Genomic DNA, 27,516 nt, shown 5'->3' on the forward strand with positions numbered 1-27,516 from the left:
ATGATGCAACGACTCGTGCCTTGGACCTTCCTACTCAAGATTGCTGCCTATGCAAAAGATAAGCTTAGGTGGTGGCATCAGTTGAGACGGCATTTACATTTTACTTGTCCTTTCATGCTAATGAAAACAAGTAAAGATACTGGAAAAATAGACAAAAATCCCCTCTCCTGCCTCCCCCCGTGAAACTATGTGTTAAGTGTGGCTTGACATACAAGCTGCTACTGATCCGAGTGCAAAAGGTTAGTACTTAAGGAAATCAGACATTTCATACTTAATAACCTAATACACATAATTTAATCTCATCCTCCCTTACCCAACGTAGATGTCAGTCTTACTCTATCTAGCCCAAGTGCATCCCAACTACTCTTGTCATCCTAAAGCAATAGACTTCTAGCATAACAGTTAACACTATTAATATCTGTTTAACTATCTGTTTCCTCAGGACAGGAACTTATCTTATCCATTTCAGTAACCTCAGTGTCAGAAGGCACATAACAAAGTTTCAAGTATTTGTTGAGTTGAACAGTTTTTATCCCACCTTACTCTAAAAGGAATGTCCAGATGCTTATAGGTCTACATGAAAAATGACAAAGCAGCATACATGAAGGGTGGGATTAAAGAATGAAAACAAGGGGTAAACCTTAAATTCATACTGCTAAGTGAAAGAAGCCAATCTAACAAGGCTATGTATTGTATGATTCCACTATGACACTGTAGAAAAGGCAAAACTATGAGGACAGTAAGATGATCAGTGGTTGCCAGGGACTGGGGCAGGGGTGAAGGGACAGAGTAGAAAAAGGGAGGGAGGGAAGAATAGGTAGAACACAAGAGATTTTTAGGGCAATAAAACTATTCTGCATGATATGATGCATACGTGTCATCCTACATTTCTTAAAATCTACAAGGAGTGAGCCCTAATGGAAACTATGAACTTTAATTAATAGCAGTGTATTGTCATTGGCTCATCAATTATAACAAAGGTAGCAAGCTAACGCAAGATAATAATAGAGGGAACTGGAGGAGTATATGAAACAATTTTTTCTGTAAACCTAAAGCTGCTCCCCCCACCGAAATAATGTTTATTAATTTACAAAAAGAATAGAAAAATCAAGGGAAACGTAATTATCTATATACCTACTATAAATAAGCAATTGAGAGAAGAGACATGAGCACCTTGACAGTTACACAATTATTTGTATAAATGAGCAATATTGGTGACAAGAATAGAGTCATCACCCTTGTTTTCATAAAGACAATGATCTAGTAAGTATCTTCAATATCTTAGTTTCAAAGACATGGTTTCAAAGGAGCAATTCTTTAAAACAAATCCCAATAAAGACTGATGGTATCACATCAAGGAAAAACCAAAAAAGATGAAGTCCAGATAACTTTCCTCACCATTGTAGACTGATTTACCTTAAAAGAATAGATTTTATAGAATAAAAAATTTTCTAGGATGAACATCTACAAAAACTGACACCTCTTCTATGCTAATTAAATATTTTTCCTATTCAGCACAAGATAACTGATAGGACAAATTCTATTTTCCTTATAAATAAATTATCACTATAGAAAGATTCAATACTCATCAAGATTATGGCTAAGATTATCTTAATTCAGAGATGTTATTCTTTCAAATATAAAGTGATTTCAATTTGAAATAAATTTAATCTCTTTATAATAATTGCAAACTTTGTAACAGAACTGAAAACCAGTCTATATTTACAGAAAGAATATTTAAGAAAATGAGTTTGGAAAGAAAAAAGACTCTAGGCATTTGAAAGCATTTAAAAAGCCTGTTTTATTATATTAGAGACTTAGCATATTTACCTGTAGACTATAATTCCTACTTAACAATAAAGTTTATGATTTAGAAGAAATCCATCATTATTCAACCACATTCTGCAAAACAATGAGAAGTTTCTCTTAAAAATGCTGGCTTAAAGTATACTTACACAACCTCGAGTTCTTCAAATCGTGATGTAGAATATACCTAAGAAACAGATTTACATTTTTAATGCTAATATAAAAAAAATCCAGATATTACAACATACGTATAAAATCACCCACCAATAAAATGAAAACCCAGTTATATGTGGTAAATTTAAGAATGGGCCATTTATAAAACAAAAACAGAATGAGTTTTATTAACCAGTTTTTAATAATTATTTTTAAAGGATTACAGATTAATACATCAATGAAACAGACAGTTAAGAATGAGCTTAAGAGTTTATTTAAAAAAGGATAAGGAGGCCAGGCACAGCGGCTTACGCCTGTAATCCTATCACTCTGGGAGGCTGAGGAGGGGAGACTGCTCAAGGTCAGGAGTTCAAAACCAGCCTGAGCAAGAGCGAGACCCTGTCTCTACTAAAAATAGAAAGAAATTAATTGGCCAACTAATATATATAGAAAAAATTAGCCGGGCATGGTGGCGTATGCCTGTAGTCCCAGCTACTCGGGAGGCTGAGGCAGAAGGATTGCTTGAGCCCAGGAGTTTGAGGTTGCTGTGAGCTAGGCTAACGCCATGGCACTCACTCTAGCCTGGGCAACAAAGTGAGACTCTGTCTCAAAAAAAAAAAAAAAAGGATAAGGAAATGCTTTTAGGTTCAGGCTGACAAATCAAGCCATTGAGTATATAACTTCATAGGAATAAAAGTTAACATTTTAACAATGCTACAATATAAGTTTTCTGACAAAGAAACTCAAAACATCAATCTCTTTAATTACTAGTACATTAAAGATTTCTCATTCTTCATGAAGTATATTGGTAATTTGTTTATACCATACCTCTTTCAAGTTATGTTGTGCTACCTCCCGAAAATGAGCTTTTAAAGATTCATTTTCTTCTTGAAGATCCTTAAAAAGAATAGGTGTGAATTGTATTGATATTCAAGTATAAAAAAGGTGTTTCTTACTTTTGCTTTTAATTTCTTACCTGTAACCATTTTCCTGAATTGGCTAAGTCTTTTTCTTTCTCTTCTAAAACAGCCTTCATGGTACTCATCTGTTCCTCCTGTCCTTTTAATCTGACAATAAGTTAATCAGAATTATAATGAAAATGTTACATGACCATAAAAAAGACTGGAAGAGATATTAAACAAACAAAAAAGACTGGAAAGGTATATTTTAGGTAGTATTCACAGTACAAACTGATTAAAATAAACACAAAATTACTTTGAGTATAAAAGCATACAAGATTTTGGAGGCATAATCAAATTAGGAAGTATAAGATGATTAAAAAAAACTATTCTATCACTGAAGATCTAGATATTGAGTAAGTTGGGGTAGCTCTAATCTTACCCTCTATTATGCCCTATTTTAAGTCAATACAAGCAAATTTAGACAGCAATTACAACTGGTTTAGGTGTGAGATATATGCCATTTTCACATGGCTATTAAAATGGGAAAAGAGCAACAACTCAGTTTGTCATACTCAGATTATAAATCATAAAAACTAAGACTTCCCATTCTACCTACTTTACACACACACACACACACACAAAAACACCTATAGGTTAAAGTCTAATGAAAAACTTAAGACCTTAAGGCATTTCGAGATAATGTGATATTTTCTAAAGTATTACTTGACATCAAATAAAAAGAAGCTATGATTTTTCATTCTATTTGTATTTAAATTGTGAAACAGATATTAAATGAAAATGAGAGAAATGGTACTTACAAGTTCTGAAGCTCCTGAACTTGAGAAGTGATAGATAACTGAAATACAAAGGGCAGAAAAAGCAAATCATAATCCTTTCAATTTACCTTATTAAGCTTTATGATAAAAGACTTTATAATATGTATACTTCAAATTATAGACCCTAAATGAATTTTTCATCCTAAAATGAGATGTATTTTGATTTCACCTTCTCTTGATTCCAATGAGAGTAAAAGTAATAAACTAAAAATATAAAAAGGGGAACAAGGAAGATAGCTATGAATAAGTCTAAATAATGTGATTACATCTACAGTTGTAAAAATCAGAATATTAAATAACTCTCCACCTACCTCCCTACCATATCAAAGCTCTTGTCCACCCCAGTCTCCAAGGCCAACTACTCAACAGTTCTACACTGTCCTTCTTTGACCTCTTTTTTTTTCTTCTAAATCACATATAGTCCAATAGTACTATTTTCCCCCCACTCTATTCTCATTGCCTCTTCAGATGTTGGCTTAGATGTCAGTTCCTCAGGAGGAGACTTTCCTGAACTCTCAATCTATATTAAAGAAGTATGATCTTTTCATCATACCTGTTTCATTCAACACATTATCTCCAACCGCTAGCACCGTGTTTTGACTAGTGCATTGACAATAAATGTTGGTGAATGAATCCATTAAATGAATGAATCATTTCTTCCATACAATCTCACCATTTTTCCAATAAAGCCTTATCAAATTAAATTCACCAAAATCCTTCAATTTTCAGTAATCACATCTAACTCTGAAATTCCCAATAAAACATATACTTTGTTCTACAGGCAGAGGCTGAGAATTACAGAGGCTGTATATTATATAACAAGACATTTTGATCATGCAAGTTTTTTGTTGTTTTTTTTTTAAAAAAAAAAAGAGGGGGAGAGGGAATTAAAAAAATTTACCAAAGTGTTTTATGTTTCATTTAAGTTAGCAAATTAAAATGAAATACTAATACAGAAAACTTTCTAGAAAAGAACCTTTAACTGTTTGCACTTGCTTGCTTTTTTCTCATTATCCACACTCAACATCCGAGTGCAAAGGGTTAACAGTTAAAAATGTTAAAAGATATATACATTAAAATATCAAGAACACTTTCCCAAATCAGGCAAAAAAACAATGAAAATCGCATAACCCAATATACTTATAGCACACTACTAACTAAAAAAATTATTCTTAGTGACAAGAGAAAAATCAAATAGCTCATAAATAACACATAAACTAATAAATCTTTCATGCTATATGGCTCTGGGATTTTTACCTGTTGAGCCTTTTCAAGCTGGACATTTCCTATTTCTTCTTTTAGAGCCTCTATTTCCTGTTTCAAACCCTTGACAATGACAAAACAGACAAGATTGGACAATGGAAACACAGAAATTGACATAAAATGTAATGCACAGACAAACACATGAAATTAAGTGATATTAACTAAAGTTGATAAAACAACAAAAAAAACTAAAAAAAATAAAACAAAAAAATCAGTTTTTTTCTCTCCCAATACCTGAACAGTTTTCTCCTTATTAGCAACTTTGAGAAGTTCAGCTTCCAGAAGCTCTTCCACAGACTTGATCTTCCCATCTTTCTCATGTATCCTTAAATGAAGAAACACAGTATTAACTTAAATAGAAATCACCAAGATCCACCAACTAAGATATAAAAATAGCACCAAATCATGAAAAGGCTCTCCAAATCAACTCCTTCCCATTTTAAGTAAGATGGCAACATATCTTTGCAAGGGGGGGATGGGTAGGGGGAACGATAAAGCTCCTATTAAGAGACAATTAATCGAGCAATTACCAGATAGCTAATGCCTATACACACAAGAAGCTGGTGATGTGCATCAAAAGTACATAGGGGATATAAGATTTGAACCATGAAGAATACTGGAGACGATCAAGTTCCACTCAATGATATTGGCCTCCAGGGCTCTGAAAGGTGTGAAAGAACTTATGCACAATTATGGTATCAAACTTTACAGATACCTCAAGACGAGGATACATACAAGTAACTGATCTCTCTATCCAATATAACATGTTCTTTAATAGTTCCTACTGCAGAAACAGAAAAGGAACAATTTGATGTCATAAGAAAATAATAAATGGAATCAATTATGGAAATTTATTTTTTTAATCACATTGAATTTGGGAAAGCACAGCAAAGGTCCCTTATTCCATCAATGAAAAATTAGAGTGAAAGTTATTAATAAACTAACATGCATCAGCTGTCTCAACGGCATAATAAAACCTGATTTATGAGCACTGAGAAAAATGAATCAAAAAAGAAAGATCAGATTATAATAATATTACCACTTACACTTTCTTAAGTTCTTCAACTAGAGATGCAAAAGAAACCTGGAAACAGGAAAAGTACTCCAGTTAGTAATTTGCTCAAAATATAAATGGGTCAGAAATAGAAAAGCACGTTATCAATTTTCCACTACATCAAAATCCAAATGGGAAAAGCCCAGAAATCCTTTTGAGATTATTTTTTAATGTCATAATAATGAAAATAAATAGCATTTTGAAAATAAGTGGCTTTAAAGCAACTTGTAAGTGTGGGCCAAAAGAAAAATCATTAGATAAATGTTAAAATTATTTAATAATTCTAAACAGATAAAAAGAAATACAACTAGGAAATTGCCTAATTTTAGGCAACCGTTTTTTAGCATTATTTAGAGTCTTACTTTATATTTGTATACTCAAAACCTTTTTACCACTATAGTAAGAAGCAATGACATCCTATCTAGAGTACTCTCTGTAGTAGCTGGCATACAGTCAGTATTCAATAAATTGCAGTCTCTATTACTGACATTCAAGTCATTACTCATTCATAGATTAAAACTATAATTGACAAACTCCATCTTGGAGAAGAGGAAAAAATAACAGACTTCGTATGTTTTTATGTTAACAGGTTTGTCCACTGTTTATTAATAAAAAAAAAGATTGTAGAATTTACTATATATATTACCTGATCATTTTGCTTAGCCTTTAAGTCTTGAACTTCTTTCGTCAAAGATGAATTTTCTGTTCTTATTGCCTTTTTCAAAGACACATAAACACAACATGCTTTTATTTTCTAAAAAAATATCTAGCTTTAAAATACATTAGCTTCTCATTTTTCTTTAGCTGCTTCTTTTCCTCTCTGGAAGTCCCCTGAATTCCACTTTTTCCATGTCTATAATTCTATAAATTCTACAGCTAGCCAAATGAAATTTTAATTCAATTACACCCACAAATATTTGTTTATATTTGCACAACCTCCAAACAGATAGCATACCACTTGTCAATTAAGCCATCACTCTAAATTCAAATACATCTTTTAACTTACTTCTTTGAGCAACCCTATTCTAAATCAAGTTAGTTAAGGCAAATGATAACTACAAAATACAACTGCAATATACTCTTTCCCTGGCCTCCAATGCCATTTCATGAACATAAAACATCTGCTAGTTATCATTTGGATATAATCAGGAAATGGGTGCAAGTGGGATGCATATATTACAAACTATAACAATAGTATCTATTTCGTGAAGACAGTGAATGCTGTAATGAAAACTATGCATTTTTATATTTCAAAAAAATCTTAAATTTAATGAAAAAAGACATTATATAAACTTATAAAATGTGAGTAATATTAAGTTTAAAAGTTATGGGGAAAATCCTTATGCAAATTACAATGAAACCCCTTGATGTTCACTGAATAACCACAAGGAAAACAAATCTATAAAATGCTTTACATTCAGTTCCTCCTCTTTAGTGGCCACTTGAATAAGTCCAGTTTCAAGTAATTCTTCTACAGTCTTTAACTTCTCATCTTTTTCTTGAATGCTGAAATCACAAATTTAACACAAGTATGAACTATTTTTCAAGGAAAATGATATCATTTCTAAATATTTTATATAGATTAACTCCTTTATCCATAGTTTCTTAAAAACTTTTAATTCGAGAAAAGTTTTTGAGGATCTTTTTCCACGGTCTGAGGGTACTTACTTCCTCTCTACCAACATAAAATGTGCTCAAGTAATACATGCTTAGATGCCAGCCTACACAAGTAACTGCCACACATGAACCCCACAAATGTAATAACCCACGATAATGTAATCCCAAATGCTCAATAGCACACCACTTTTTCTTCCACTACAAAATACAAAGAGAATTTTAAGGATCTAGATTAATGCAGTTAATTCTATTACCTCAAATTTTGTAAAAATGAGCCATAAAATATAAAAAGAAATTTAATTCTTACCATTTTTCCATTTGTTCCACAACTTCTTTATTAGGCTAAAATAAAAGTCACCAAAAAAAAAGTTTAATTTTATCAGGTTTGCATGAAGTAAAACTAATTAATAAAATTTTGTGAAATTGTCTAGAGTGTTAAATAGATATAAAATTTAGGAAAATGGCCCTTATTTGAAGATTGCTAATAATTACAGAATTATTTAATTCAAAAAACACAAAACTGAAAGGCATCTACAGAAAAGATATAGAAAAAGTAGTAGTATACAATGGTCTGGCAAAATGAATTAGTATCTTATGAATAATTTTTCAATCACTACAAAACCTTAACCCTTTGCACTCGCTTGCTTTTTTCTTATTATCCACTCAACATTATCCACACTCGACATTCGAGTGCAAAGGGTTAACTTAGGGTAAGAGAATGTCTCATTTCCTTTACATTAATTCAAATATAAATCAAATATAATAATATAATAAATATCAAATATAATAAATCCAAGCCTCTAAGGCCTTGCACATCAGGAAAAAAAGCTTTTTCTCTTTTTAAATTGATTATTTTCCTATAATAAGGTGTAACATTTACCTAGACAAGGACACAAATCCTCTTTACAGCACAATGCATGTTTAATATGTAGATACTACATAAACCTCACCCAGACCAAGATATATAATGTTTTAAATTTTTTTTTTACCTTTTATAATTGTATATTTAATTGGACTACTCCTTTACATTATTGAAACCATAATTCTGTTCCTACTTAAAGTATTTTTTTATTATTTTTTTCCTTTTATTTCATCATATTATGGGGGTACAAATATTGTTAGGGTTACATATATTACTCTATGTTTTAAAATTGACTGTAAACTGTAAAAGCAAACAAAAACATAGACTCTTTATAAAGTATTAAAACATAATGTATAAGCTGACCCCCCCCAACCCTTCTCCTAGCATCCCTCCCCCAACACACACACATAAACCACTGTCATAATTTATTGTGTGTCCAGAAGTGGAGCTTCCCCTTAGGTATTCCCTGACCTGCAGACAGCTAACTAAGCAGCCTGACTAGATGGGTTTGGGGTCTTCCTCTTGAACATTCTCTTTTATCCACTCCTTTCCCTCACCCCATCCCCAATCTTACTGTTTTTTAATTTTTTCCCAATTTTATTATAATCATTTTTCACAAATAATAATTTTTCCATTGCCAAATCCAAGTCAACTTCATATATATTTGTAAAATTAACCCCTTCTCTTCAATGCCTAAGTTTAGGCCCTCAGTTTTACTCATCTGAAATACCACAATACTTTATTCTCCCTGTGTCTACTTCCTAAGCATTGTTTTATGAAGAGTACAGGAAGAACTTTTCAGTGGGAAAAAAATTGTTCAAACATCAGAAAGGAAATAGTTGTCAAAAATATATTAAATCAGGTTTATGCTGTGAAAAACAAAGCATGCAGTAAGTTTACAAATCTTCCATGAAGATGCTTTTTGTCGATCTTTATTTTTGATGAAGGCCATCTCACAAAGACTTAATACTATTAAGTCCAAGTTATCCACACCTTAATCATTTAGTTGTATTATACCTTTAGTCAGTCCTACCTACTTCTCCACCACATAAAGTGAAATGTCTCATTGTTACAAGACTGATGCTTTTACAATGGTAGCTAAATGCTCATTCGTTCTTACAACACCCTTCGGTGGCTTACCCACATACATGCTAGATCAGGCTCATGATCCTCAAACAGCATACAAAGTCCTTCATAATTAGGACCTAGCAAATCTTTCTCTACTCCCTAGATCCTATTACTTTGCACTTCTGCAATATGCCATTATGCTCTGAATACGCCAATTTTGCCACACAATCCATGACTTTGAACACTGTATTCCCTCAGCCTGGACTGCCCCTTAGCAGTCTGGCAAATTCATGGCTATTTTTCAACATGGGTATAATTGTCCCTGAGCTGCCTCTCGACCTCTCCTTCAAATAGAATGCATTATCTTTTCCTCTAAACCTATACACATATTTCAGACATTTTATTCATCCCCTTTTCTGTTTTAAACATCTATCTCCACACTAGGGAATCAAGTCTCATTTATCTCTGTAGCCTCAGCATGTAGGTAAGTACCTAGCATACACTGAACTAGAGAATAAATATTTGATGAATTGAATTTCCTTTGATGAAGTTACAGTTTAACAAGTACTCTTGGTCTTCAGTTCATCAAATATTCAATTGCACAAAACTGACCCAGCTTAGCATCCATACATTTTTATTTTACTTCGTACTTTATTGGTCTAATCTAATCCTACTGTTTCCTCCCCTAGATGATTTCCAAAACTATACTTCATATAATAACAAATTCTTCTGCAATACAATACAGCCAGGCAGCAGGGCAAAGAGAAGAAACTTCTTATAGTTTTTACTTACTAATCTTCACCACTGAATCTTAAAAATCTACTAGAATAAGGATAAAAAGTCATGCTGCTCCTTCACTAAAAGTCAGGATCCTCTCCCCCCCACACACCCCTTCCCCTTGATAGTTATTTTTTTTCTAGGCAAATGAGATCTTCGTAACTGATTTATTTGTATTATCTGACCATCCACAAGCCTATATCCAAGGGAGCCTTCCCTTCTGTAGTGCATAAAACAGTTTACCTTACCTGATACCTATTGTCTTTCTGCTTCCTACACTTGAAGAAACAACAACTTGGCACCATTATTGTTTTCTGTTTTAATAAGCTCAATCTTTTCTTCCAAGATAAAAATTCATGTGGTAAAAAGACTGAAATTTTTACCTGAATTTTACCTGAAATTTAACTAAACTGTTCATCTCTCAACTGTCACTTGGAATTCTGACTGCTGGGTAGGAAGGGGTTAAAAAGGTAGAAATGAAGGAAATTAAAATTATACTAATCTTTACTTCTTCTCTCACTAGCAATAGCAACAAAAATAACTAGAGAAAAAGCTGCAAAGTTGGTTCTTTGGTCTGCCAAGATGAAAGAGATTAAGTCACAACTACAACTAAAACCATAACATCACAGACATATGCTTTCTAGACTAAAAAAACAAAAAAGCTTTCGGGATTAGAAGAACAATTCTAAGAATTACCCAACTGCAGATGTTAAATTAGAACCACAAAATGAGTTTCCTCTCTTATCAAATAATTCTTTTAAATAAATCCAAAAAAATGGCTATAAAATTTTGTTCTGTGGACTGTTAACTATTCTTCATAACAAAAACTCATCTCATATGAAAAACTGTCATTTTAATAAAAGATCACAGAAACCTTACAGTAGATGGAAGTCTGACTCAAAAAGATAACAATAAGGGAATTTGTAAAAATTATATATTAACTCCCACAAATGTGATTGGGAATTTTACATGATATTAGAATGGTATTTTTCAAGGGATCATAGGATCTTAAAGGAAAAGAAAATTTTAAGGCTGGTGGTTTCACTCTTGTTGATTGATGGAGAATATCATTTTTAGTAAAAAACAGAAGTTGAAACGTTTTTTAAAGATTCAGGTTTTCCATTTATACCTAGGTAAGAGTTGCCAGCACCTGGATAGTACTAGAATTCTAGGACAGTTTCTAGAGGTTTGTTTTACCTCCACAAAGTTAATTTTAGGAGGTTTAAAACTTCATATATTGAAATAGATGTTTCAAAATCTCTGGTAACTAACACACAAAAACTATATTCCGCTTTTCCAGGTAAGAAGTACACAACAACAAAATATATGTTATATTTTATCTAATCCAAGTTTTATCTAATCCATCATCAAAGTTGCATCTCACAACTAATATTTAACACTAAAAATTAAAAACGCTGCCAACTAAGCTGCAAAGACAGCAAGATATGTCCCTATTTCAGATACTGTAAATTGGGGGAAGGAAAGGGAATGAAATATTATATCTATAAGCTATACCAGAAAGGAAAATAAGACTTAAAAATATGACTTAAATACCATTTACACTAAATATCATCCTTTCAACCTTTTCTCCTTATTCCCTTCAGTTAACAAGGATAAAGCATATTCAAAGTAATAAAGATTACACAAAGCACTTAATATTATATGGGGAGAGAATAAGTGCATTGCTTCTTGACTAGTTAATAGATGTTAACAAAATAATTCCAGAGACACAACTACTTACACCAATTTCATAACTGCATAAACGTGAATTTTAAAATAAAGAATGCATGCAACTGCTAGAGGAAGTGTTATCATTTGCAATAGCTTACATTTCAGCTTCTAATAAAAGTACATTCCCAAAACTTAACATTAGGGAGAAACATGCAAACTCTGTATTGTAATGTATCATCTAAAATCAAGAGTTTCTAGAATATTTTTTTAAACTATAATTTGAATAGATTATGTAGGAGAAGACTATGAAGGTAACATTTAGGAATAGCCAGAGAACAGATATCAATGGGCTCTAGTTTAAGGAACCATGCTTATTCAAAGTTGCTATAGTTTTGGTGGTTTGCTATAAATATATAAGAAGAGTGGTGGTGGTAAAGGGTAGAGGTGAGATGGAAAAAATAAATACTCTAAGGGAAACGAATTAAGGTTTATATGTCTAATGTACACAAAGCACTAGGCTAAGCAATATACAAAAGTTTCTCCATTTAAATCTAACAACCTTATAAGTATAATCTCCATGTGAAAGACTTGGAATGAGAAGTATTGAAAACATTAAGCTATTTGATCAATATCACTCTGCTTTTAAGTGCTGGTAATAAGTTTCAAACTCATTCTAAGACATTCTGCTGCCTAAAAGAAAAGGTTAAGGCTCCAAAAGTCAAAGACAGGACTTTTATTCTAAGAGCCAAATATATCAAAAAATTCTTTTTATGCCTTCTATTATACTTTCCCCTCCCCCCCAAAAGTGCTTATAAGTAGATTAACTTCATCTCAGGGGAAAAAAATTTCCTTAATTTATAACTTTAACACTTGTACCCCCATAATATGCTAAAATTTAAAAAAAAAATTTCCTTAATTTAAATACAAGATGAATAGAAATGCAATTAACAGACATATCTAAGCTTAAGCAAAATGTATCAATTAGGGAATTGGTTATTAAGAAGAACCAGATTTTGTTATATACTGGTTATTTCTACCTTGTAATTCATGAAAAGCCTTACCTGTTCAGAAATAAGAGTCTGTAGCTTCTGAACTTCTAATTTTAATGCTTTGTTTTGGTCATTTAAAATCTAGAAAAAACAATCTCAATTTACTATTTCTTTAAGAAAAAAGGCAATAAAGCAATCATTTGAATGGGTTTTTGAAAAAATGCATATTACTGCTTTAATATTCATAAAGTGACAAGTGAATTATATGCTGACATAAAAATTCAAATCTCCTCATGCCTGTAATCCTAGCTCTCTGGGAGGCCGAGGCGGGCGGATTGCTCGAGGTCAGGAGTTCGAAACCAGCCTGAGCAAGAGCAAGACCCTGTCTCTACTATAAATAGAAAGAAATTAATTGGCCAACTAATATATATATATACAAAAAATTAGCCGGGCATGGTGGCGAATGCCTGTAGTCCCAGCTACTTGGGAGGCTGAGGCAGGAGGATTGCTTGAGCCAGGAGTTTGAGGTTGCTGTGAGCTAGACTGACGCCACGGCACTCACTCTAGCCTGGACAATAAAGTGAGACTCTGTCTCAAAAAAAAAAAAAAAATTCAAATCTCATTGGACATTGAGATGCACCCAGCAACTGGTTGGCCATGACCAGAAACTAGCACTACAGCAACAACTGAGACAAACAGTCACAAATATAAATTACCAGCTAAAATTGCTGAGAAAAGGTTGGGGCAAAATAAATCTCCAAAATCTATTATAAGAACAGACAAAATAATCTAGGCAAAAAGTCTATTATAAAATCATTGTTTGTATAAATAAACTAAATAAACTACAGAAACATTGTTTCAGAGTGACTTCATATAAAAAGTAGTATTTCTAGATTCCAATGAAAATAACATAAGAAAATTAAATTTATAAGCTAATTACACACCTTAAATTCTTCCATTTTGTTTGAAAGTTCACATTGTAGCTGCTCTTCAAGCAATCTTATTTTATCATCCTTGACATGAATACTATGAGGAAAAAAACCATCCGTTAAAAAAATACTTCATACATTCAGCAAGTCTTCATAAATCATGAGCACAACCATCAATTATAAACAGTAATATTTTCTGCAACAATTATACTTGAATATAAATCTATGAATGCTATGCGCAGCGTTAGTCACCTTTTTTGCATCTTCTCCAATTCATGTGCAGCAGCAGCCTATGTTTAGAATGAGATGAGAATTATTATCATTTCTCAGGAAGTGGTGAAAACTATTCTTTCACTTACTTTTACATATTAAAAAAGTTATATGTTCCTATATTTGTAGTGAAGTCACAAGAATATCATACATTTCTGTAACATGCTTTGCTGTCCAATATTTTTACTTCTCACTGATCAACTTTTATCTTAATAAAAGATATATCCTTTTTGGATTAAATGGCAGAAGGCTAAATAAGCCAGCACATTAAGATTGTTTTAACTGACTCCTCTGATCTCAGAAGTGATCAATCATTGAATCAAACATTAATTTTAACATAATAATAGTAACATCTAGGTAGGTTATGAGAATCATGGTCAAAGAAAAGTGGCTTTCACATCATACAGACAAATATAAGTAACTATTTACACAAATAGAATTAGGTCCCATAGTATCAATGAAAGTAAGAACAGACAAGTTGAAATTCTAAGGTAAATGCTCAAAAGCAATAAAGATCTACCTGCTCATTTACCAGGACTTGTAATTTCTGTATTTCAGCTTTTAATAAGAAATTCATATTCTGTATATCCTAGAAAAAGAAAAAGGAATATTAGAAATATTTAATATAATAGACTTTACAGTCTGTAAAACAGCTCTTCTACTTAACAATTAAGCAAAAGTCTTAAATTACAAATTTACTAGATCAGAAAGAAAAAACTCTTCTACCTAACAATTCTCCTAACTCTTCTACCTAACTCTTCTACCTAACAAAACTCTTCTACCTAACAATTAAGCAAAAGTCTTAAATTACAAATTTACTAGATCAGAAAGAAAAAACATCAATTCCTGTTATTTAGCATATTTCCCATAAAATTATTGCGAATTACATCATATATGAAAAGCCCTTTGAATTTTTCCTCTTACAGAGCTAGAGAATTTTCTAGTTTAGAAAAGAGACAGACACATTTCAAGTGAGTGCTACAGTATTTTCCATTCTTCATATATATTCATATGGATTATAAGGATCAAGGTAATTCAATTTTGAGTTCTATAAAATTTATACAAATTACGATACCTTAAGTTCCTCCTCTTTACTTGTTAAATGATCATGTTCATTTGCTAAAGAATCTTCAGTCTGTTTTATCTGCTTATCCTTTTCTGCAATCCTTTAAAAGGAAAGACACTTACTTGTACATTCAATAAACATTAAGTCACAAATCAAAGGATTAAAAGTCTTAAATAGGGTCATCCTTACTTAAGTAGTTTCTCATAACTGTACCTTCCATTTCTAAAGCTTCTTTCATCTATCATATGCTTACTGTAACTCCTTAAAATACATACCCCTATTTAAAACTTGAGATCAAAGAGGTTAATTAAGCTCAAAAGGCTGGCAATGTTCAGGTCTTCTGAACTCTAGTGATCAATGTCTATTCAAAATTATATAACACAAAAAACATTAAACTTTGTTTTGGGTATACTACGACATGGCTAGACAGGGTAGCTACAACTACTTATTAGATACAAAAACTACTTTCCTTATTCTTAAAACACAATTACCTCTTCCAAATAATTGCTAACATTCAAATGAAAGAAAATTTCCCCAACTCTTTTTATGATAAAGACATAAAAACAGAAGGTGTAATGTTTAGGGACCCAATTCACTAAGGTGAAAGGGTAAAAAAAAAAGTTGCTCCAAATCTAGTTCAGAGAATTTTCTAAATAGGTCAGAGTATAAAGTTAATCATAAGTGTTGCATCTAGCAAGTATCAGTTAGTGATGATTACACAATTATATGAGAAGTGTGGAAAGGCAGGCTTACACTTTATGTAATTCTTCTGCTAGAACTGAAGCGGAGGTCTAAAAGAAAAACAGTGTCACATAAAAGCATTTAAGAGAAAGCTTAAAAGTTGTACAATCATCAAAATAGAGCTTTAAAAATTAAGAAAATAATGTATATAAAGTTGTTAAGAAAGTATCTGGCCCATGGTGAGGATTCAACAAAGAGTAGCTATCATTCTGAAAGCAAGTTTGATCACCAACAGCCAGTATTAGGGAATTACACATAACAAGACATTTAGAATAAAACAGTTGACAGGCTTGGAAACTATATAACTGACCATCAACCAATACATAGGGAAAACGTTCACAAAGGCCACTTTTCATCCCTGTGCTTCTTTTCTTCTTTTCCTTAGTAACAATTTAATGAAATTATCTACTTCATGATTAAGATAATTAAGTACACCTTGGTAATATCCATGCTCATCTTTACTTTTTAAAAGATATTTAGCATTCGCTAAGTATTTAATTCCTTATAAATTTTCTAGAGCTGCTTCTCAGGTGATAAATGCAGATCTCAATCCAATTTGAATTAATAATTCACATATATATGTATACCCACACCAACATCCTTTCTTATATTAAGTAACTCTACTCCATTTAGTTTTAGATCAGTTTCTACAAAGAAAGCAGTTAGGAAAAAAATGTTTACGTGAACTTGTGTGAACCTTAAAAACAAGTTTTTAATGTTAAAATCACTTTTTACACAGAAAAGCCAGACTTCTATTCTAAGCTAATACTTTTTGCTACAAATAACTTTAAAAATTTTACAGCTAAAGCACTGAAACTAAAATCACAGTATGTATATATATTATGGAAGCAAGTACTTGGAAGTTTTCACTCTTTTTTTCTTAATGTCATATTTATACTCTGAAGACATACATATATGTCCATATATGTATATATCCACATATACATATGCGTGTATATTTCACATCACAGAATAATGTTACCAAAGAATAACAAGTCTTACTATACCACCTGCAAGACTTTAGAAAGTTTACCACTAACTAAACTGAAGTATAATATGAGGTTTTGTCATGACTAGTCAATGTTTAATGAACACCTTTAATACATAAACCACTATTCCCGACATCATTTGGCCAATTCCCTGTTTTGTGACAGGATAGAGGACATATTTTTTCCTCCCATGATAAAAGCTCTCTATCCCTACCCCTTTCCAATTACTTGAACTTGGATTTCTTTCTTATTGTTTTCCCACAGCCCTGTACGTAATGATCAGAGTTTTTAACACTCAGGATCATCATTTGCTTATTCATTGACTAGTCTCCCAACTATTAACCCAGTGCTTGGCATTCAACAAGTACTCAGGCTATTTAAATGTCTGGGAAGTTATTATTAATAATAAGCAATAAGAAAGCACCATTACCTGGGCCGCTATCTGGGAATGGAATTGTTGAATCTGAGCTTTCAAAGCCTCATTCTGCTCCAGAATATCCTTTCACAAATAGCAATCAATAAGAGAGAAAAAAGTGTGCTAGTGATTATCCCAATGTATATGAACACAATGAGTTGCAGATATACCTGTTTATCTTTAAAAAGGCATTCTTAAATTCCAAAAGGCATTATTTTAAACAATAATTAGACATTCTGAGTTAATTTGTAAGGTAAAAATTAAGGATATGCTATTCTATTCCTAATATAATACAAGGAGCATAGGACTGTGGTGAGCATATCTTCAAACATAAAGTAGTATTGTGACAAGTGCTCGAAGATGAAGTTATAATTATTTATCACCACTCCAGAATTAGGAGAAGGTAGACATTGTTCTAATCATTGGCCATCTTTATTTTTTTTAAAGAAGGAAAAATAGGTACCTGAACTTGCATTTGTAGAGACTCTTCTTTGTTCACCCTTTTTTGCTCTGATTCCATTAACTGCATTAGTCTTTGCTCCAGCTGTTGTTTTGATACCAAGGTATCTGTAAGCTTACTATGCAGACTCTGTACTTCATTTTCTTTGGCCACATATTTACTCTGCAAATCTGTAACAAAACATTACATTTTACAAACCTCTCTTCCTTTGCCTACTTACTTGCACTCATCTTAGGGTAGGAATTATCTCCTCTAGAAAACCTTCATTGATTCTCTACCACTTCTCCTCTTGCATGCTCCTACAGCAGCTGTGCTTACCTTTCTTTTTTTTTTTTGAGACAGTGTCTCATTTTGTTGCCCAGGCTAGAGTGAGTGCCATGGCGTCAGCCTAGCTCACAGCAACCTCAATCTCCTGAGCTCAAGCAATCCTGCTGCCTCAGCCTCCCGAGTAGCTGGGACTACAGGCATGTGCCACCATGCCCGGCTAATTTTTTATATATATTTTTTTGGTTGGTCAATTAATTTCTTTCTATTTTTAATAGAGACGGGGTATGGCTCAGGCTGGCTTCGAACTCTTGACCTCGAGCAATCCGCCCGCCTCGGCCTCCCAGAGTGCTAGGATTACAGGTGTGAGCCACTGTGCTTACCTTTCATGGGACAAAAGGGAACAGTGGAGACATAAATAATACACACAACACACACTCCCATATCTCCCAGGTACTCCATCAAAAAAGAATAAATGAGTAGTAAAAGTCAGCATTTATTAAGTGGGCAGTTTTAAGTAAACTACTTGGGATGGTAATGATCTTGTTATTTTTCTCGTCACAGCATAGGACATGAGTCTTTTCTTAGAAACAAAAAATAAAGATTTAATCAAAGAACAAAAGAAAATAACTACATAGAAGAAGCACGCAAAGTAAGGTTCCCATTACCCTATTATGTACTATAATTTTGCCTGCAACTTAACGTTTCAGGCAATGCTAGTGGGTAGCTTACTTTAAAACCCTAACAAATGATGAAGAAATAAAGATATTCTCAAAAGTATACAAACTATATTTATTGAGCTATCACCAAAAAGCCAAATTACACTTTCTTCACAGATGGAGAAGAAAGGAAATTTTACCCAAAACTATATACCAAGTTTACATGAATACCTCTATTCCCTTACCTTGTTGTGCTGCCTCATGTTCTGCTGTTCTCTTCCTAATGTAACTCTGAACTTCTTCCCATCTTCTCTCAGCTTCTTGTAGTTGAACCTTGATATTGTAAAAGGGAGAAAGAATAAATGAGCACAAACAAGGAATTTCAACTTTAAAAAAAAACCTCTACCTTTACTATTGTGTCACAAATCTGCTTATTGCTAGGCAAATGTGACTTTCTAAAAGTCACTTATTTATTAGCCACAGCAATCCTATCCAACATACAGGATTTACAGATTAGAGATTATTTCAGAAACTCAGTATTTGTGGTAAGTTTGGATAAGATCGCTACTAATATGTACATACCTGATCCACTTAGCTATGACCTGTTTTCTATTAATCTTCCTTCAACTGATAAGTTCCTATTATAAAAGACAGGATGGTATGTTTATTGCTAAAGCTAAGTACCTAAAATTCATATTTTGAGGTAGGGATATTTATACATGGAATCCCAAAAGTTGCCATACATAAAGGAAAAAATTGTAGCTAAATGTACATTTATAAAATATTCATTACAAAATTTTACAAAATTTTTCCTTTGGAAACCCTTAAACCAAATTTGGAAAAATTCTGTAAAATTTTATAATGAATATTTTGTAAATAAATATACATTTAGCTACAATTTCCCATTTTCCCTATGTATGGCAACTTTTAGGATACCTTGTAGTATAACATTTCAATTATGACTATAATTTTCAATGTCATTTATGTATTATCCATACACATAGAACTGACTTCCATATCTATGTCAGCAGTAAACCTACCAGCAAGACCAATATTAAATAAAAGATAGGACACTTATATTGATCTCCCACAGGACCCAAGAAAACACACAAAAAAACCCCACAAAAGTTACACTATTTTCCACACTAAATTATTCTCAAAGCCCTTTTAACTCCTGCTCTGGAATAGTATCAAGGTATGACTGTACCAACATAGGTAAGAATCTGTCTCATACAGTGAGGTTGCATTCAACTTACACAAATTAAACTGTGCTTTCGACAAATCTCTTCTCAATAAAAAGAGAAACAGACAATTCTGCTTATCATTTCACTCAATGTGCATATGCTCCAGAGGGCATACAAGAGAAATTAATCTGCTCCTCCCTCAGTCAGCCTAAGTAATCCCATGCATCTCTTCACATATGAGCATCTCATTGTACCAAATATCATTCTGATGCCTAAACATATAGCATGAGACTTTTGTACACCACAGCTCAAGTGTAAGCCACTGGGGCATTAGTTGATCTTGTGCTCAAGCAAAGGAAAACCGCCTATTCCAATGTTGGAAAAAAAGAATAGGTTTTACTGGACTTACTGAAAAATCCAAGTTATGGATGATAAAAGTGATGATAAAGGTAATGTTAACTACATGATTTTTGCCTTACACATGTAGACCCTAACCCCTCATATGATAAAATTCTACTTCTTATACTTGTCAATCAGCTAATTTCATTTTTCATATCTTCAAATAATCTTTAACTTCAAATTCAAGCCTATGTTCAATTCATTTATTAGGGTACATGCTTTTTCTCATCAGGGCGAAGCAGTTAGATTACAGGTCCCATTAAGCGTGAATTGTATTTCTCAAACCTATAAACACATTTAAGGTCATCAAATTAAATGCTGACATTATTCATGAAATGATACATAAAGGTGGGACTACATCACCTTCAACTGAGTAACTGCTTGCTCAGCATTCTTCTTTTGGACTTCCTCTTGCTGTAGCTTTCCTGTTTTCTCAGTCAGCTCATTCACCAACCTAGCATAATCCTGTCGCAGTTTATTTAGTTCTGCAGACTGCCTGAAAACAGTAACTAGATTAGGAACCTTCCATTATTATAAACACATATAAGGAGCAGAGAAACAAAATGGATTAGGAACCTTTCATTATTATTATATAAACACATATAAGGAACAGATAAACAAAACATATATTGGTTTTGTTAAGCTAGTAATTCCATTTATAGCCAACTGAAAAGGAACACAAGTGACTACTAACGCTGAAGTTTGGCTAAGTGTAATCTACTACATAATTCTAACAGTTACACAAAATCTAAAATCACTATAAAATATCAAGAAAAATAGATGACCACAAACTCATGAACATAAACAGTGACACCAGGCCGGACGCAGTGGCTATGCCTGTAATCCTAACACTCTGGGAGGCTGAGGCAGGCAGATTGCTCAAGGTCATAAGTTCGAAACCAGCCTGAGCAAGAGCAAGACCCTGTCTCCACTAAAAATGGAAACAAATTAATTGGCCGACTAAAAATATATGCAAAAAATTAGCCAGGCATGGTGGAGCATGCCTGTGCTCCCAGCTACTTGGGACACTGAGGCAGAAGGATTGCTTGACCTCAGGAGTTTGAGGTTGCTGTGAGCTAGGCTGATGCCACAGCACTCTAGCCTGGGCAACAGAGTGAGGCTCTGTCTCAAAAAAAATAAATAAACAGTGACACCCTCAAAGTGGTAGTGTCACCCTCAAAGTGGTCTTCTGACACCTATTAAAATCAATCAGTCAGGATGCTTACACTGTATAATCATACTATTAGTCTTTCTATGGTACTATTTCTCAAAGTATTGCTCCAGAGCCAACTACATCACTATCACAAGGAATGTGTCTTAATATGCTGATTCCTAGGTTCCAACTGACTAAATCATAATCTTTTAGGGATGGGACTCAAGAATATGCTTTTTAACTAGCACGTCAGATACTCTTTAGAATAATGAAGCTTGGGAACTACTGTGGAAGGGGACAGATGGTTTAAATCTTATTAAATTTGTAGATTATCCCACTGTTGGCATTAGTATATAATAATTTATTTATATATGTTTATACATAATATGTAATACACATTAATAAATACAAACATATAATTTGGCATAACATATAAAGTTTATATATAACTGAAGAAGTTCTTCACACAACAAAAGAGAATTTTTGAAAAGTAACTCATTTTAGAAATAAATGTAAGAAACAAAAGTCTAATTACTATCAAAGACCATTTTGATGAATCAAGAAAATCTTCTGCCATTCAATTAAAAATAAAGCATTTGAAAACATACTTGCTTTCCAGTTGGTTTGTAGTGTTGCTGACGGCATCTCTCAGTATACCATTTTCCTGCTTCAAGTGAGCTATCTCTGCCTCCATCTGCTCACGAACTTGCTGAAACTGAAATTATTTTATACATGTAAGATTTAGAAAACACAGGTTTGCCAAAAATTTCTTTTAAAAAAAGAAACATATTAAGATGAGAATGCCTAAAGCATCAACAGAATAAAAATTTGAATCATTCTTCTCAAATATAAACAAATTGAAAGGAAAAATTTTATTTTGTTAGTGATAAATGCAAAGTAAATATAAGCTGCCACCACATTCAAGAATACAAGTAGATGCTAGCTTACATACAAGATAAGCATGCTTAGAGATGATGCTTCAAAACTAAAATATAATTTAGGACTTCTTTCATACCCAACAGACTCATCGAATTAAGCCTGTCCTGATACTGGAATATGTACATTTTCTGTTAGCAATATTTTTAAATAAAAGTCTTTTAATAATCCAAAGTTTAAAAACTGAAAATATTTTTGATACACTTTATATTAAATTATAAATCAAGCCATAATTAAATAGATGACAATTGTACTTGCTAAAATATTCTGATCTAATTTTTTTAATTGTAGTAAAATACACATTAACAAAAAATGTACCATCTTAATCATTCTCAAGTATACAGTTCAGTGGTATTAAATACATCCATAATGTTGTACCACCATGACCACCATTCACCTCCATAACTCTTTTCATCTTATAAAACAAAACTCTATACCCATTAACCAATAACTTCCCATTCTCCTTCTCCCAAGCCACTGGTAACCACCATTCTTACTTTAGCTGGGACTACAGGCGTGCACCAACACACCTGGCTAATTTTTCTATTTTTTGTAAAGACAGGTCTTGCTCTTGCTCAGGCTGGTCTCGAACTCCTGGCCTCAAGTGGTCCTCAGCCTCCCAAAGTGCTAGGATTACAGGCATGAGCCACCGCACCCAGCCTCACAAAACTTATATGGAATCTATATCCTGGCCTCTATAAGCAATCAAGTGAAAAAAAAAAAGATAAACCACTTAAATACCTTTCAATAAAAGATGTTGCTACAAGTATTTGACTAATTTTCAAATGAACAATAGTAGAAATTAAGAAGAAAAGATCATTGGAGACTAGGAAAATCAGTTCTTCAGTAACCTGACAGATGGAAAGAGAATATTTCAAATGGCTAGGGGAATCGGAAGAGAAAGAAGTGGATCAAATTAAAACTACAAGCGGTGGATACAGTAAGAACATGAAAACATCACTTACTTCTTTTTTTCCATTAGTGGCATTTTAGTTGAAAACACTGGGACTTTGATAGCAGTGAAGAATAATTTAAAATATTTTAGCAGACTAGCAATATGATCAAAGAGTATTTTACAAAAATAACCTGGTACCAAGTACAGGTTAGAATGGAAATGAGAAACCTATAAATATGGGGATTATAATTATCCTAGTATGTAAAAATAAACTAAGGACATATCTAAGAATTTAATGCAAGAGTAGCTAGAAATAAAATATCTTTTAAAGATTTCAGACCAAATTGTAGACTGGGCAAGGGAGAGAGAAGTCAAAGGATTCAAGTGTAAGGATACTAATGTCTCAAAATATCGAAAATAAAAACCTGATCAAAAGTCAAGTTTGATTTTAGACATATGTTAAATCTGAGGTAATTATAGACCTTCCGTCATCAGCAGAAACATCAGCCAGGAGGTGAAAATAACAAATTTAAAAAGTCACAGGTGCAGAAAGTTCACTTAAAGGGAATATTACATGCCCAATTGACAAGCAGACCCAAGCCATGTTCTTTAACAGCCTCTTTAGCAGTACTAAAGATATTTCAATTTCTTTTAAAAATAAAAATTCACTGGTTCAGACTTAACTAGAATCATGAAAATGGAAGTTACATATAAAAGACATGACAGTAAGAAATTAACCTTTTGCAATGTTGACAGCAGACAAGTGAAAAAGTGTAAACCAACAAAAGAGACAGAAGGTCACTTAAGCCAAAACCCTGGTAGTCATCCTTAACTATCACTTCTCTTCTCCACTCTAACACTAAGCCCTATCTAATTAACTCCTCTGTATCACTCAAACTCCTTATTGTCAAATTCCCTTATTGTCAATATCTGATTTCAGGCTCTTGTTCTCTCTGACTCAAATTCCTACAAAAGCCTTCCAACTATCCCTTGCTTCACTCTCTACACTGCCAGGGTAATGATTAAAAATACTAATAGAAGACCACCAATTGCTGGGTTGCTTAAACTCCTTCACTGACTCCCCAATCTTCAGGTTCATATGGCTCATGAAGACAGGTCCCTATCTATTTCCCCAGATCGTCTCTTCTTCATTCCAGTCCTGATTCCAAGGTATCACAATTCTTACTGTATTTTTCACAGAGTGTGTTAACACTAGGCAACCCACTGAGTCATCGTCTCACGAGATGGGACTATGGAATGACACCAAGTAACTCTTACACTCAGTACACATTTCTTCACTCTCTTACTTGATAATGCCTAATTGTTTCAAAAGATTCAACACAGTCAGGATATTACTTCTAACAAGTCTTCTTATCAATCCCTCTCCTTCCCTCCACACCTCTCATCTCCACTGCTCCAAAGTACCCAATGCCTACCTCTACTGTCATGGCGTATTTACTTGTCTGCATCCAGTCTCCTACCTCATCCCCACCTAAGAAAGTTATTTACTTAAAGACAGGGTGTGAGTTTCACTAGCCACTGTATGTCGATGGCCCCGCACAGAGTCTTGCACATACTAGGCATTCAACAGTTTGCTAATTAGATGAATGCATACATTTCACTTTGTTTTCAAAGAATGAAAATATACCTTGATCTGCATCTGTTGAGTCTCCTGATAACTGACATGAATTTTGTTTTGAAATACATTATGTTCCTTTTCTAATGTTCCAATCCGATCTTTCATCCTTGCTATAACCACGCTGCTTCTTTCTTTCTCTGTCATCATTTCCTAGAAGAACAAACCAGAAAAGAAATTATGAAAAACTTGGCATTAAAAAGGTATTATAAGCCTGTAACAATAAGAAAATATTTTTAATAGCAGTAAAATAATTTTGAATGCTGAAACAATAAGTACTTGCTTTAAAAGCAAGGTCAAAAAGCAAGGTTAAAAAAGAAAACACATAGTCTTCTATGTCTCACCTGCTCTTCACACAAATTCCCTTCATAAACACTTTGCCATTATGTTTACTCTTACTTCAAATGCATTTTCTGGCTTAAGAGTTAAAAAGCATACATAGTTCATAAACCCAGAATAAATCCTACATTCTAACTCAATTATAAGAAAGCACATTTTAAAGCAAAACAATTCTCTATTATTCCTCTGTTTCGGTTCTCTTTCAGGGAACAGAAAAAAGCCTAGAAGGAAAAGAAAAGAGTCTCTTTTCCAGGAGAGGAGAGAGGATTAAGGTATGTCTATCGTAGAGAGGAAGTTTGGAACACGGGAAAGTAAAAATCAAAATTCAAAACTGTATCAACTTCCCAAGTCAAACCTTAAAAGGGTGGTTTCATTTTGTTTGGCAAGTATTATGAACTCCTAGAACAAATATTAATTATCAAAGTATATGAAAGCCAAGCAATTTTAAAGGTGTCTGTGGGTATGATTAGTTCATGTCCCTGCTCTAAGAAACTCACAAAATTTAACATTTTTACATAACTTATAGTTGCCTGTAAAAGGTGGTTAATTCACATTTACACATTTTTATACCGATATTAATACACTTAGAAAAAAGTATACATAAAGTATACAATGAATTATCACAAATAATCTATTTTAAATTTTTTAAATATAGTCAGACAGTCAAAACAATACTCAAATTTTCAATTGCAAGGAAGCATACTTATTAACAATTTCATTTGACCTTAATCTAACCAACTCTTTCCATTGACTTTATTTACTTCAAATTCTTATGAAGCATTTATATTCAAACAGTCATTCCTTCTCATGTCGTCATCAAGTAGCTAGGTGAATGACTCATAAACTTCATTTACTGTACTGTAATTAATCCCTAAAAGGAGAAACAAGTACTTCAGGAGGAATAAGATCGCATGTTCTATAGTGCTTTAATTCTGTTCTCTCATTCTGCATGATGTTCTAAAGGTTGGTTTCTTGGTTTTTTTATTAATCTCTCAAACTAAAATTTCTGGGGTTTGAAAAACTTGATTTAAAATTATAAATATTTATCACAAGAACCTCCATAAATAAATTACCAATGTAAAAGCTTCACATTTATTCCAAAACTGAATTTAAATAAGATCACACCAAATTTTGTGCTTCTATAGAGAATAGATCAAGGTCAGATCCAATTAAAACAAACTCCCAAATTTCTGAACAGAATTCTTCTGCTATTCTTCTGCTATTCTTTCTGCTATTCTGAAATTAGGATATCTGTAAGTACTATTATTTTAAATTCCTAACTCAACTATAGGCTATAACATCATGAAACCATGAGGCAGTCCCCCTCCCAAAACTCTAAATTACTTTTGTTAGATATGAATTTATTACACAAATAATTAAATCAGGAATTATGGATAATTCCTGAAATCTTCCTTTGCTTCTGACTCAGGAACTGTATCTCTTAAACATAAGAATCTCCTCACCTGGGTTAACTGCTTACACCGATCCTTTGTAGCAGCAGCATCCTCCTTCACAGCAGCTAGTAACTTTTCCTTTTCTTGAAGCTGATGTACAAGTGCAGTCAATTCTCCTTTACTTGACTACAATTGGGAAATCAATACAAAATTAGTGACAGTTTCACATGGGCTAATGAAAATTATAAAAATGAAGTATCTAATATTAAGTGTTCTTGGGCCAACACAGAGTTCTATGTTACACATTAAAGTAAAATGACTACCAAATACAGGTCAGTGAAATATTCAGAAAAATCCCTGAAATGCTGGATATCCTGAAATCACCAACAGGATACATATCAAGAAACAGATTTTACAAAAAAGTATAGCACTTCCAGTTTTAAACTCAGAGTCAAGATAGTAATTTCCCCCTTTTCCTCCTAGACGCTCAAAAGAAAATATAAAACCAAAATGCAAACAAACTATCATTAAAGAACCAGTCACCTGTAATCTCAAAGCATAATATTAGGAAGATTGCCAAAAGCAGTGAAGATGATGAAACACAGATGTTCCATGACCCTATCAGAATATACCCATGACTACAGAAGTGCCATGGGTAAATAGTTCTCTGAAGTTAACAGGCACACTCTGAAAGGTAAAACCAACAATCTTCCATTTGACAAAAGGAACAATTGCCAAAATGGAAGGCAGAAACTTTCGTGGAAGAAAGTCTCAAAGGAAGAAGGAAGA

At 32.9% G+C, this 27,516-nt stretch overlaps 1 protein-coding gene across 10 annotated transcripts in view; it reads right to left on the reverse strand.

Moving 5' to 3' along the window:
• KTN1 (kinectin 1) overlaps positions 1-27,516 on the reverse strand; it is a 104,351-nt gene that overhangs the window by 32,930 nt on the left and 43,905 nt on the right. For 6 of the 10 annotated variants that reach the window (XM_012757951.2, XM_012757948.2, XM_012757945.2 and 3 more), the window contains 23 exons: positions 26,797-26,913; positions 25,007-25,147; positions 22,136-22,242; positions 20,738-20,870; positions 19,037-19,124; positions 17,872-18,038; positions 17,424-17,492; positions 16,017-16,054; positions 15,273-15,363; positions 14,718-14,786; positions 14,180-14,217; positions 13,943-14,024; positions 13,071-13,139; positions 7,939-7,973; positions 7,430-7,520; positions 6,661-6,729; positions 6,007-6,044; positions 5,195-5,285; positions 4,955-5,023; positions 3,680-3,717; positions 2,936-3,026; positions 2,788-2,856; positions 1,956-1,993 (listed from right to left, as the gene is read on the reverse strand). In XM_012757951.2, coding sequence (XP_012613405.1) covers positions 1,956-1,993; positions 2,788-2,856; positions 2,936-3,026; positions 3,680-3,717; positions 4,955-5,023; positions 5,195-5,285; positions 6,007-6,044; positions 6,661-6,729; positions 7,430-7,520; positions 7,939-7,973; positions 13,071-13,139; positions 13,943-14,024; positions 14,180-14,217; positions 14,718-14,786; positions 15,273-15,363; positions 16,017-16,054; positions 17,424-17,492; positions 17,872-18,038; positions 19,037-19,124; positions 20,738-20,870; positions 22,136-22,242; positions 25,007-25,147; positions 26,797-26,913 — 1,838 coding nt within the window. The remainder of the gene's footprint in view (positions 1-1,955; positions 1,994-2,787; positions 2,857-2,935; positions 3,027-3,679; positions 3,718-4,954; positions 5,024-5,194; positions 5,286-6,006; positions 6,045-6,660; positions 6,730-7,429; positions 7,521-7,938; positions 7,974-13,070; positions 13,140-13,942; positions 14,025-14,179; positions 14,218-14,717; positions 14,787-15,272; positions 15,364-16,016; positions 16,055-17,423; positions 17,493-17,871; positions 18,039-19,036; positions 19,125-20,737; positions 20,871-22,135; positions 22,243-25,006; positions 25,148-26,796; positions 26,914-27,516) is intronic. The other 4 variants (XM_076004015.1, XM_076004013.1, XM_012757949.2 and 1 more) reach the window with 1 other exon arrangement.

This window comes from Microcebus murinus, chromosome 6, assembly GCF_040939455.1.
Source record: "Microcebus murinus isolate Inina chromosome 6, M.murinus_Inina_mat1.0, whole genome shotgun sequence".
Classification (NCBI taxonomy): domain Eukaryota; kingdom Metazoa; phylum Chordata; class Mammalia; order Primates; family Cheirogaleidae; genus Microcebus; species Microcebus murinus.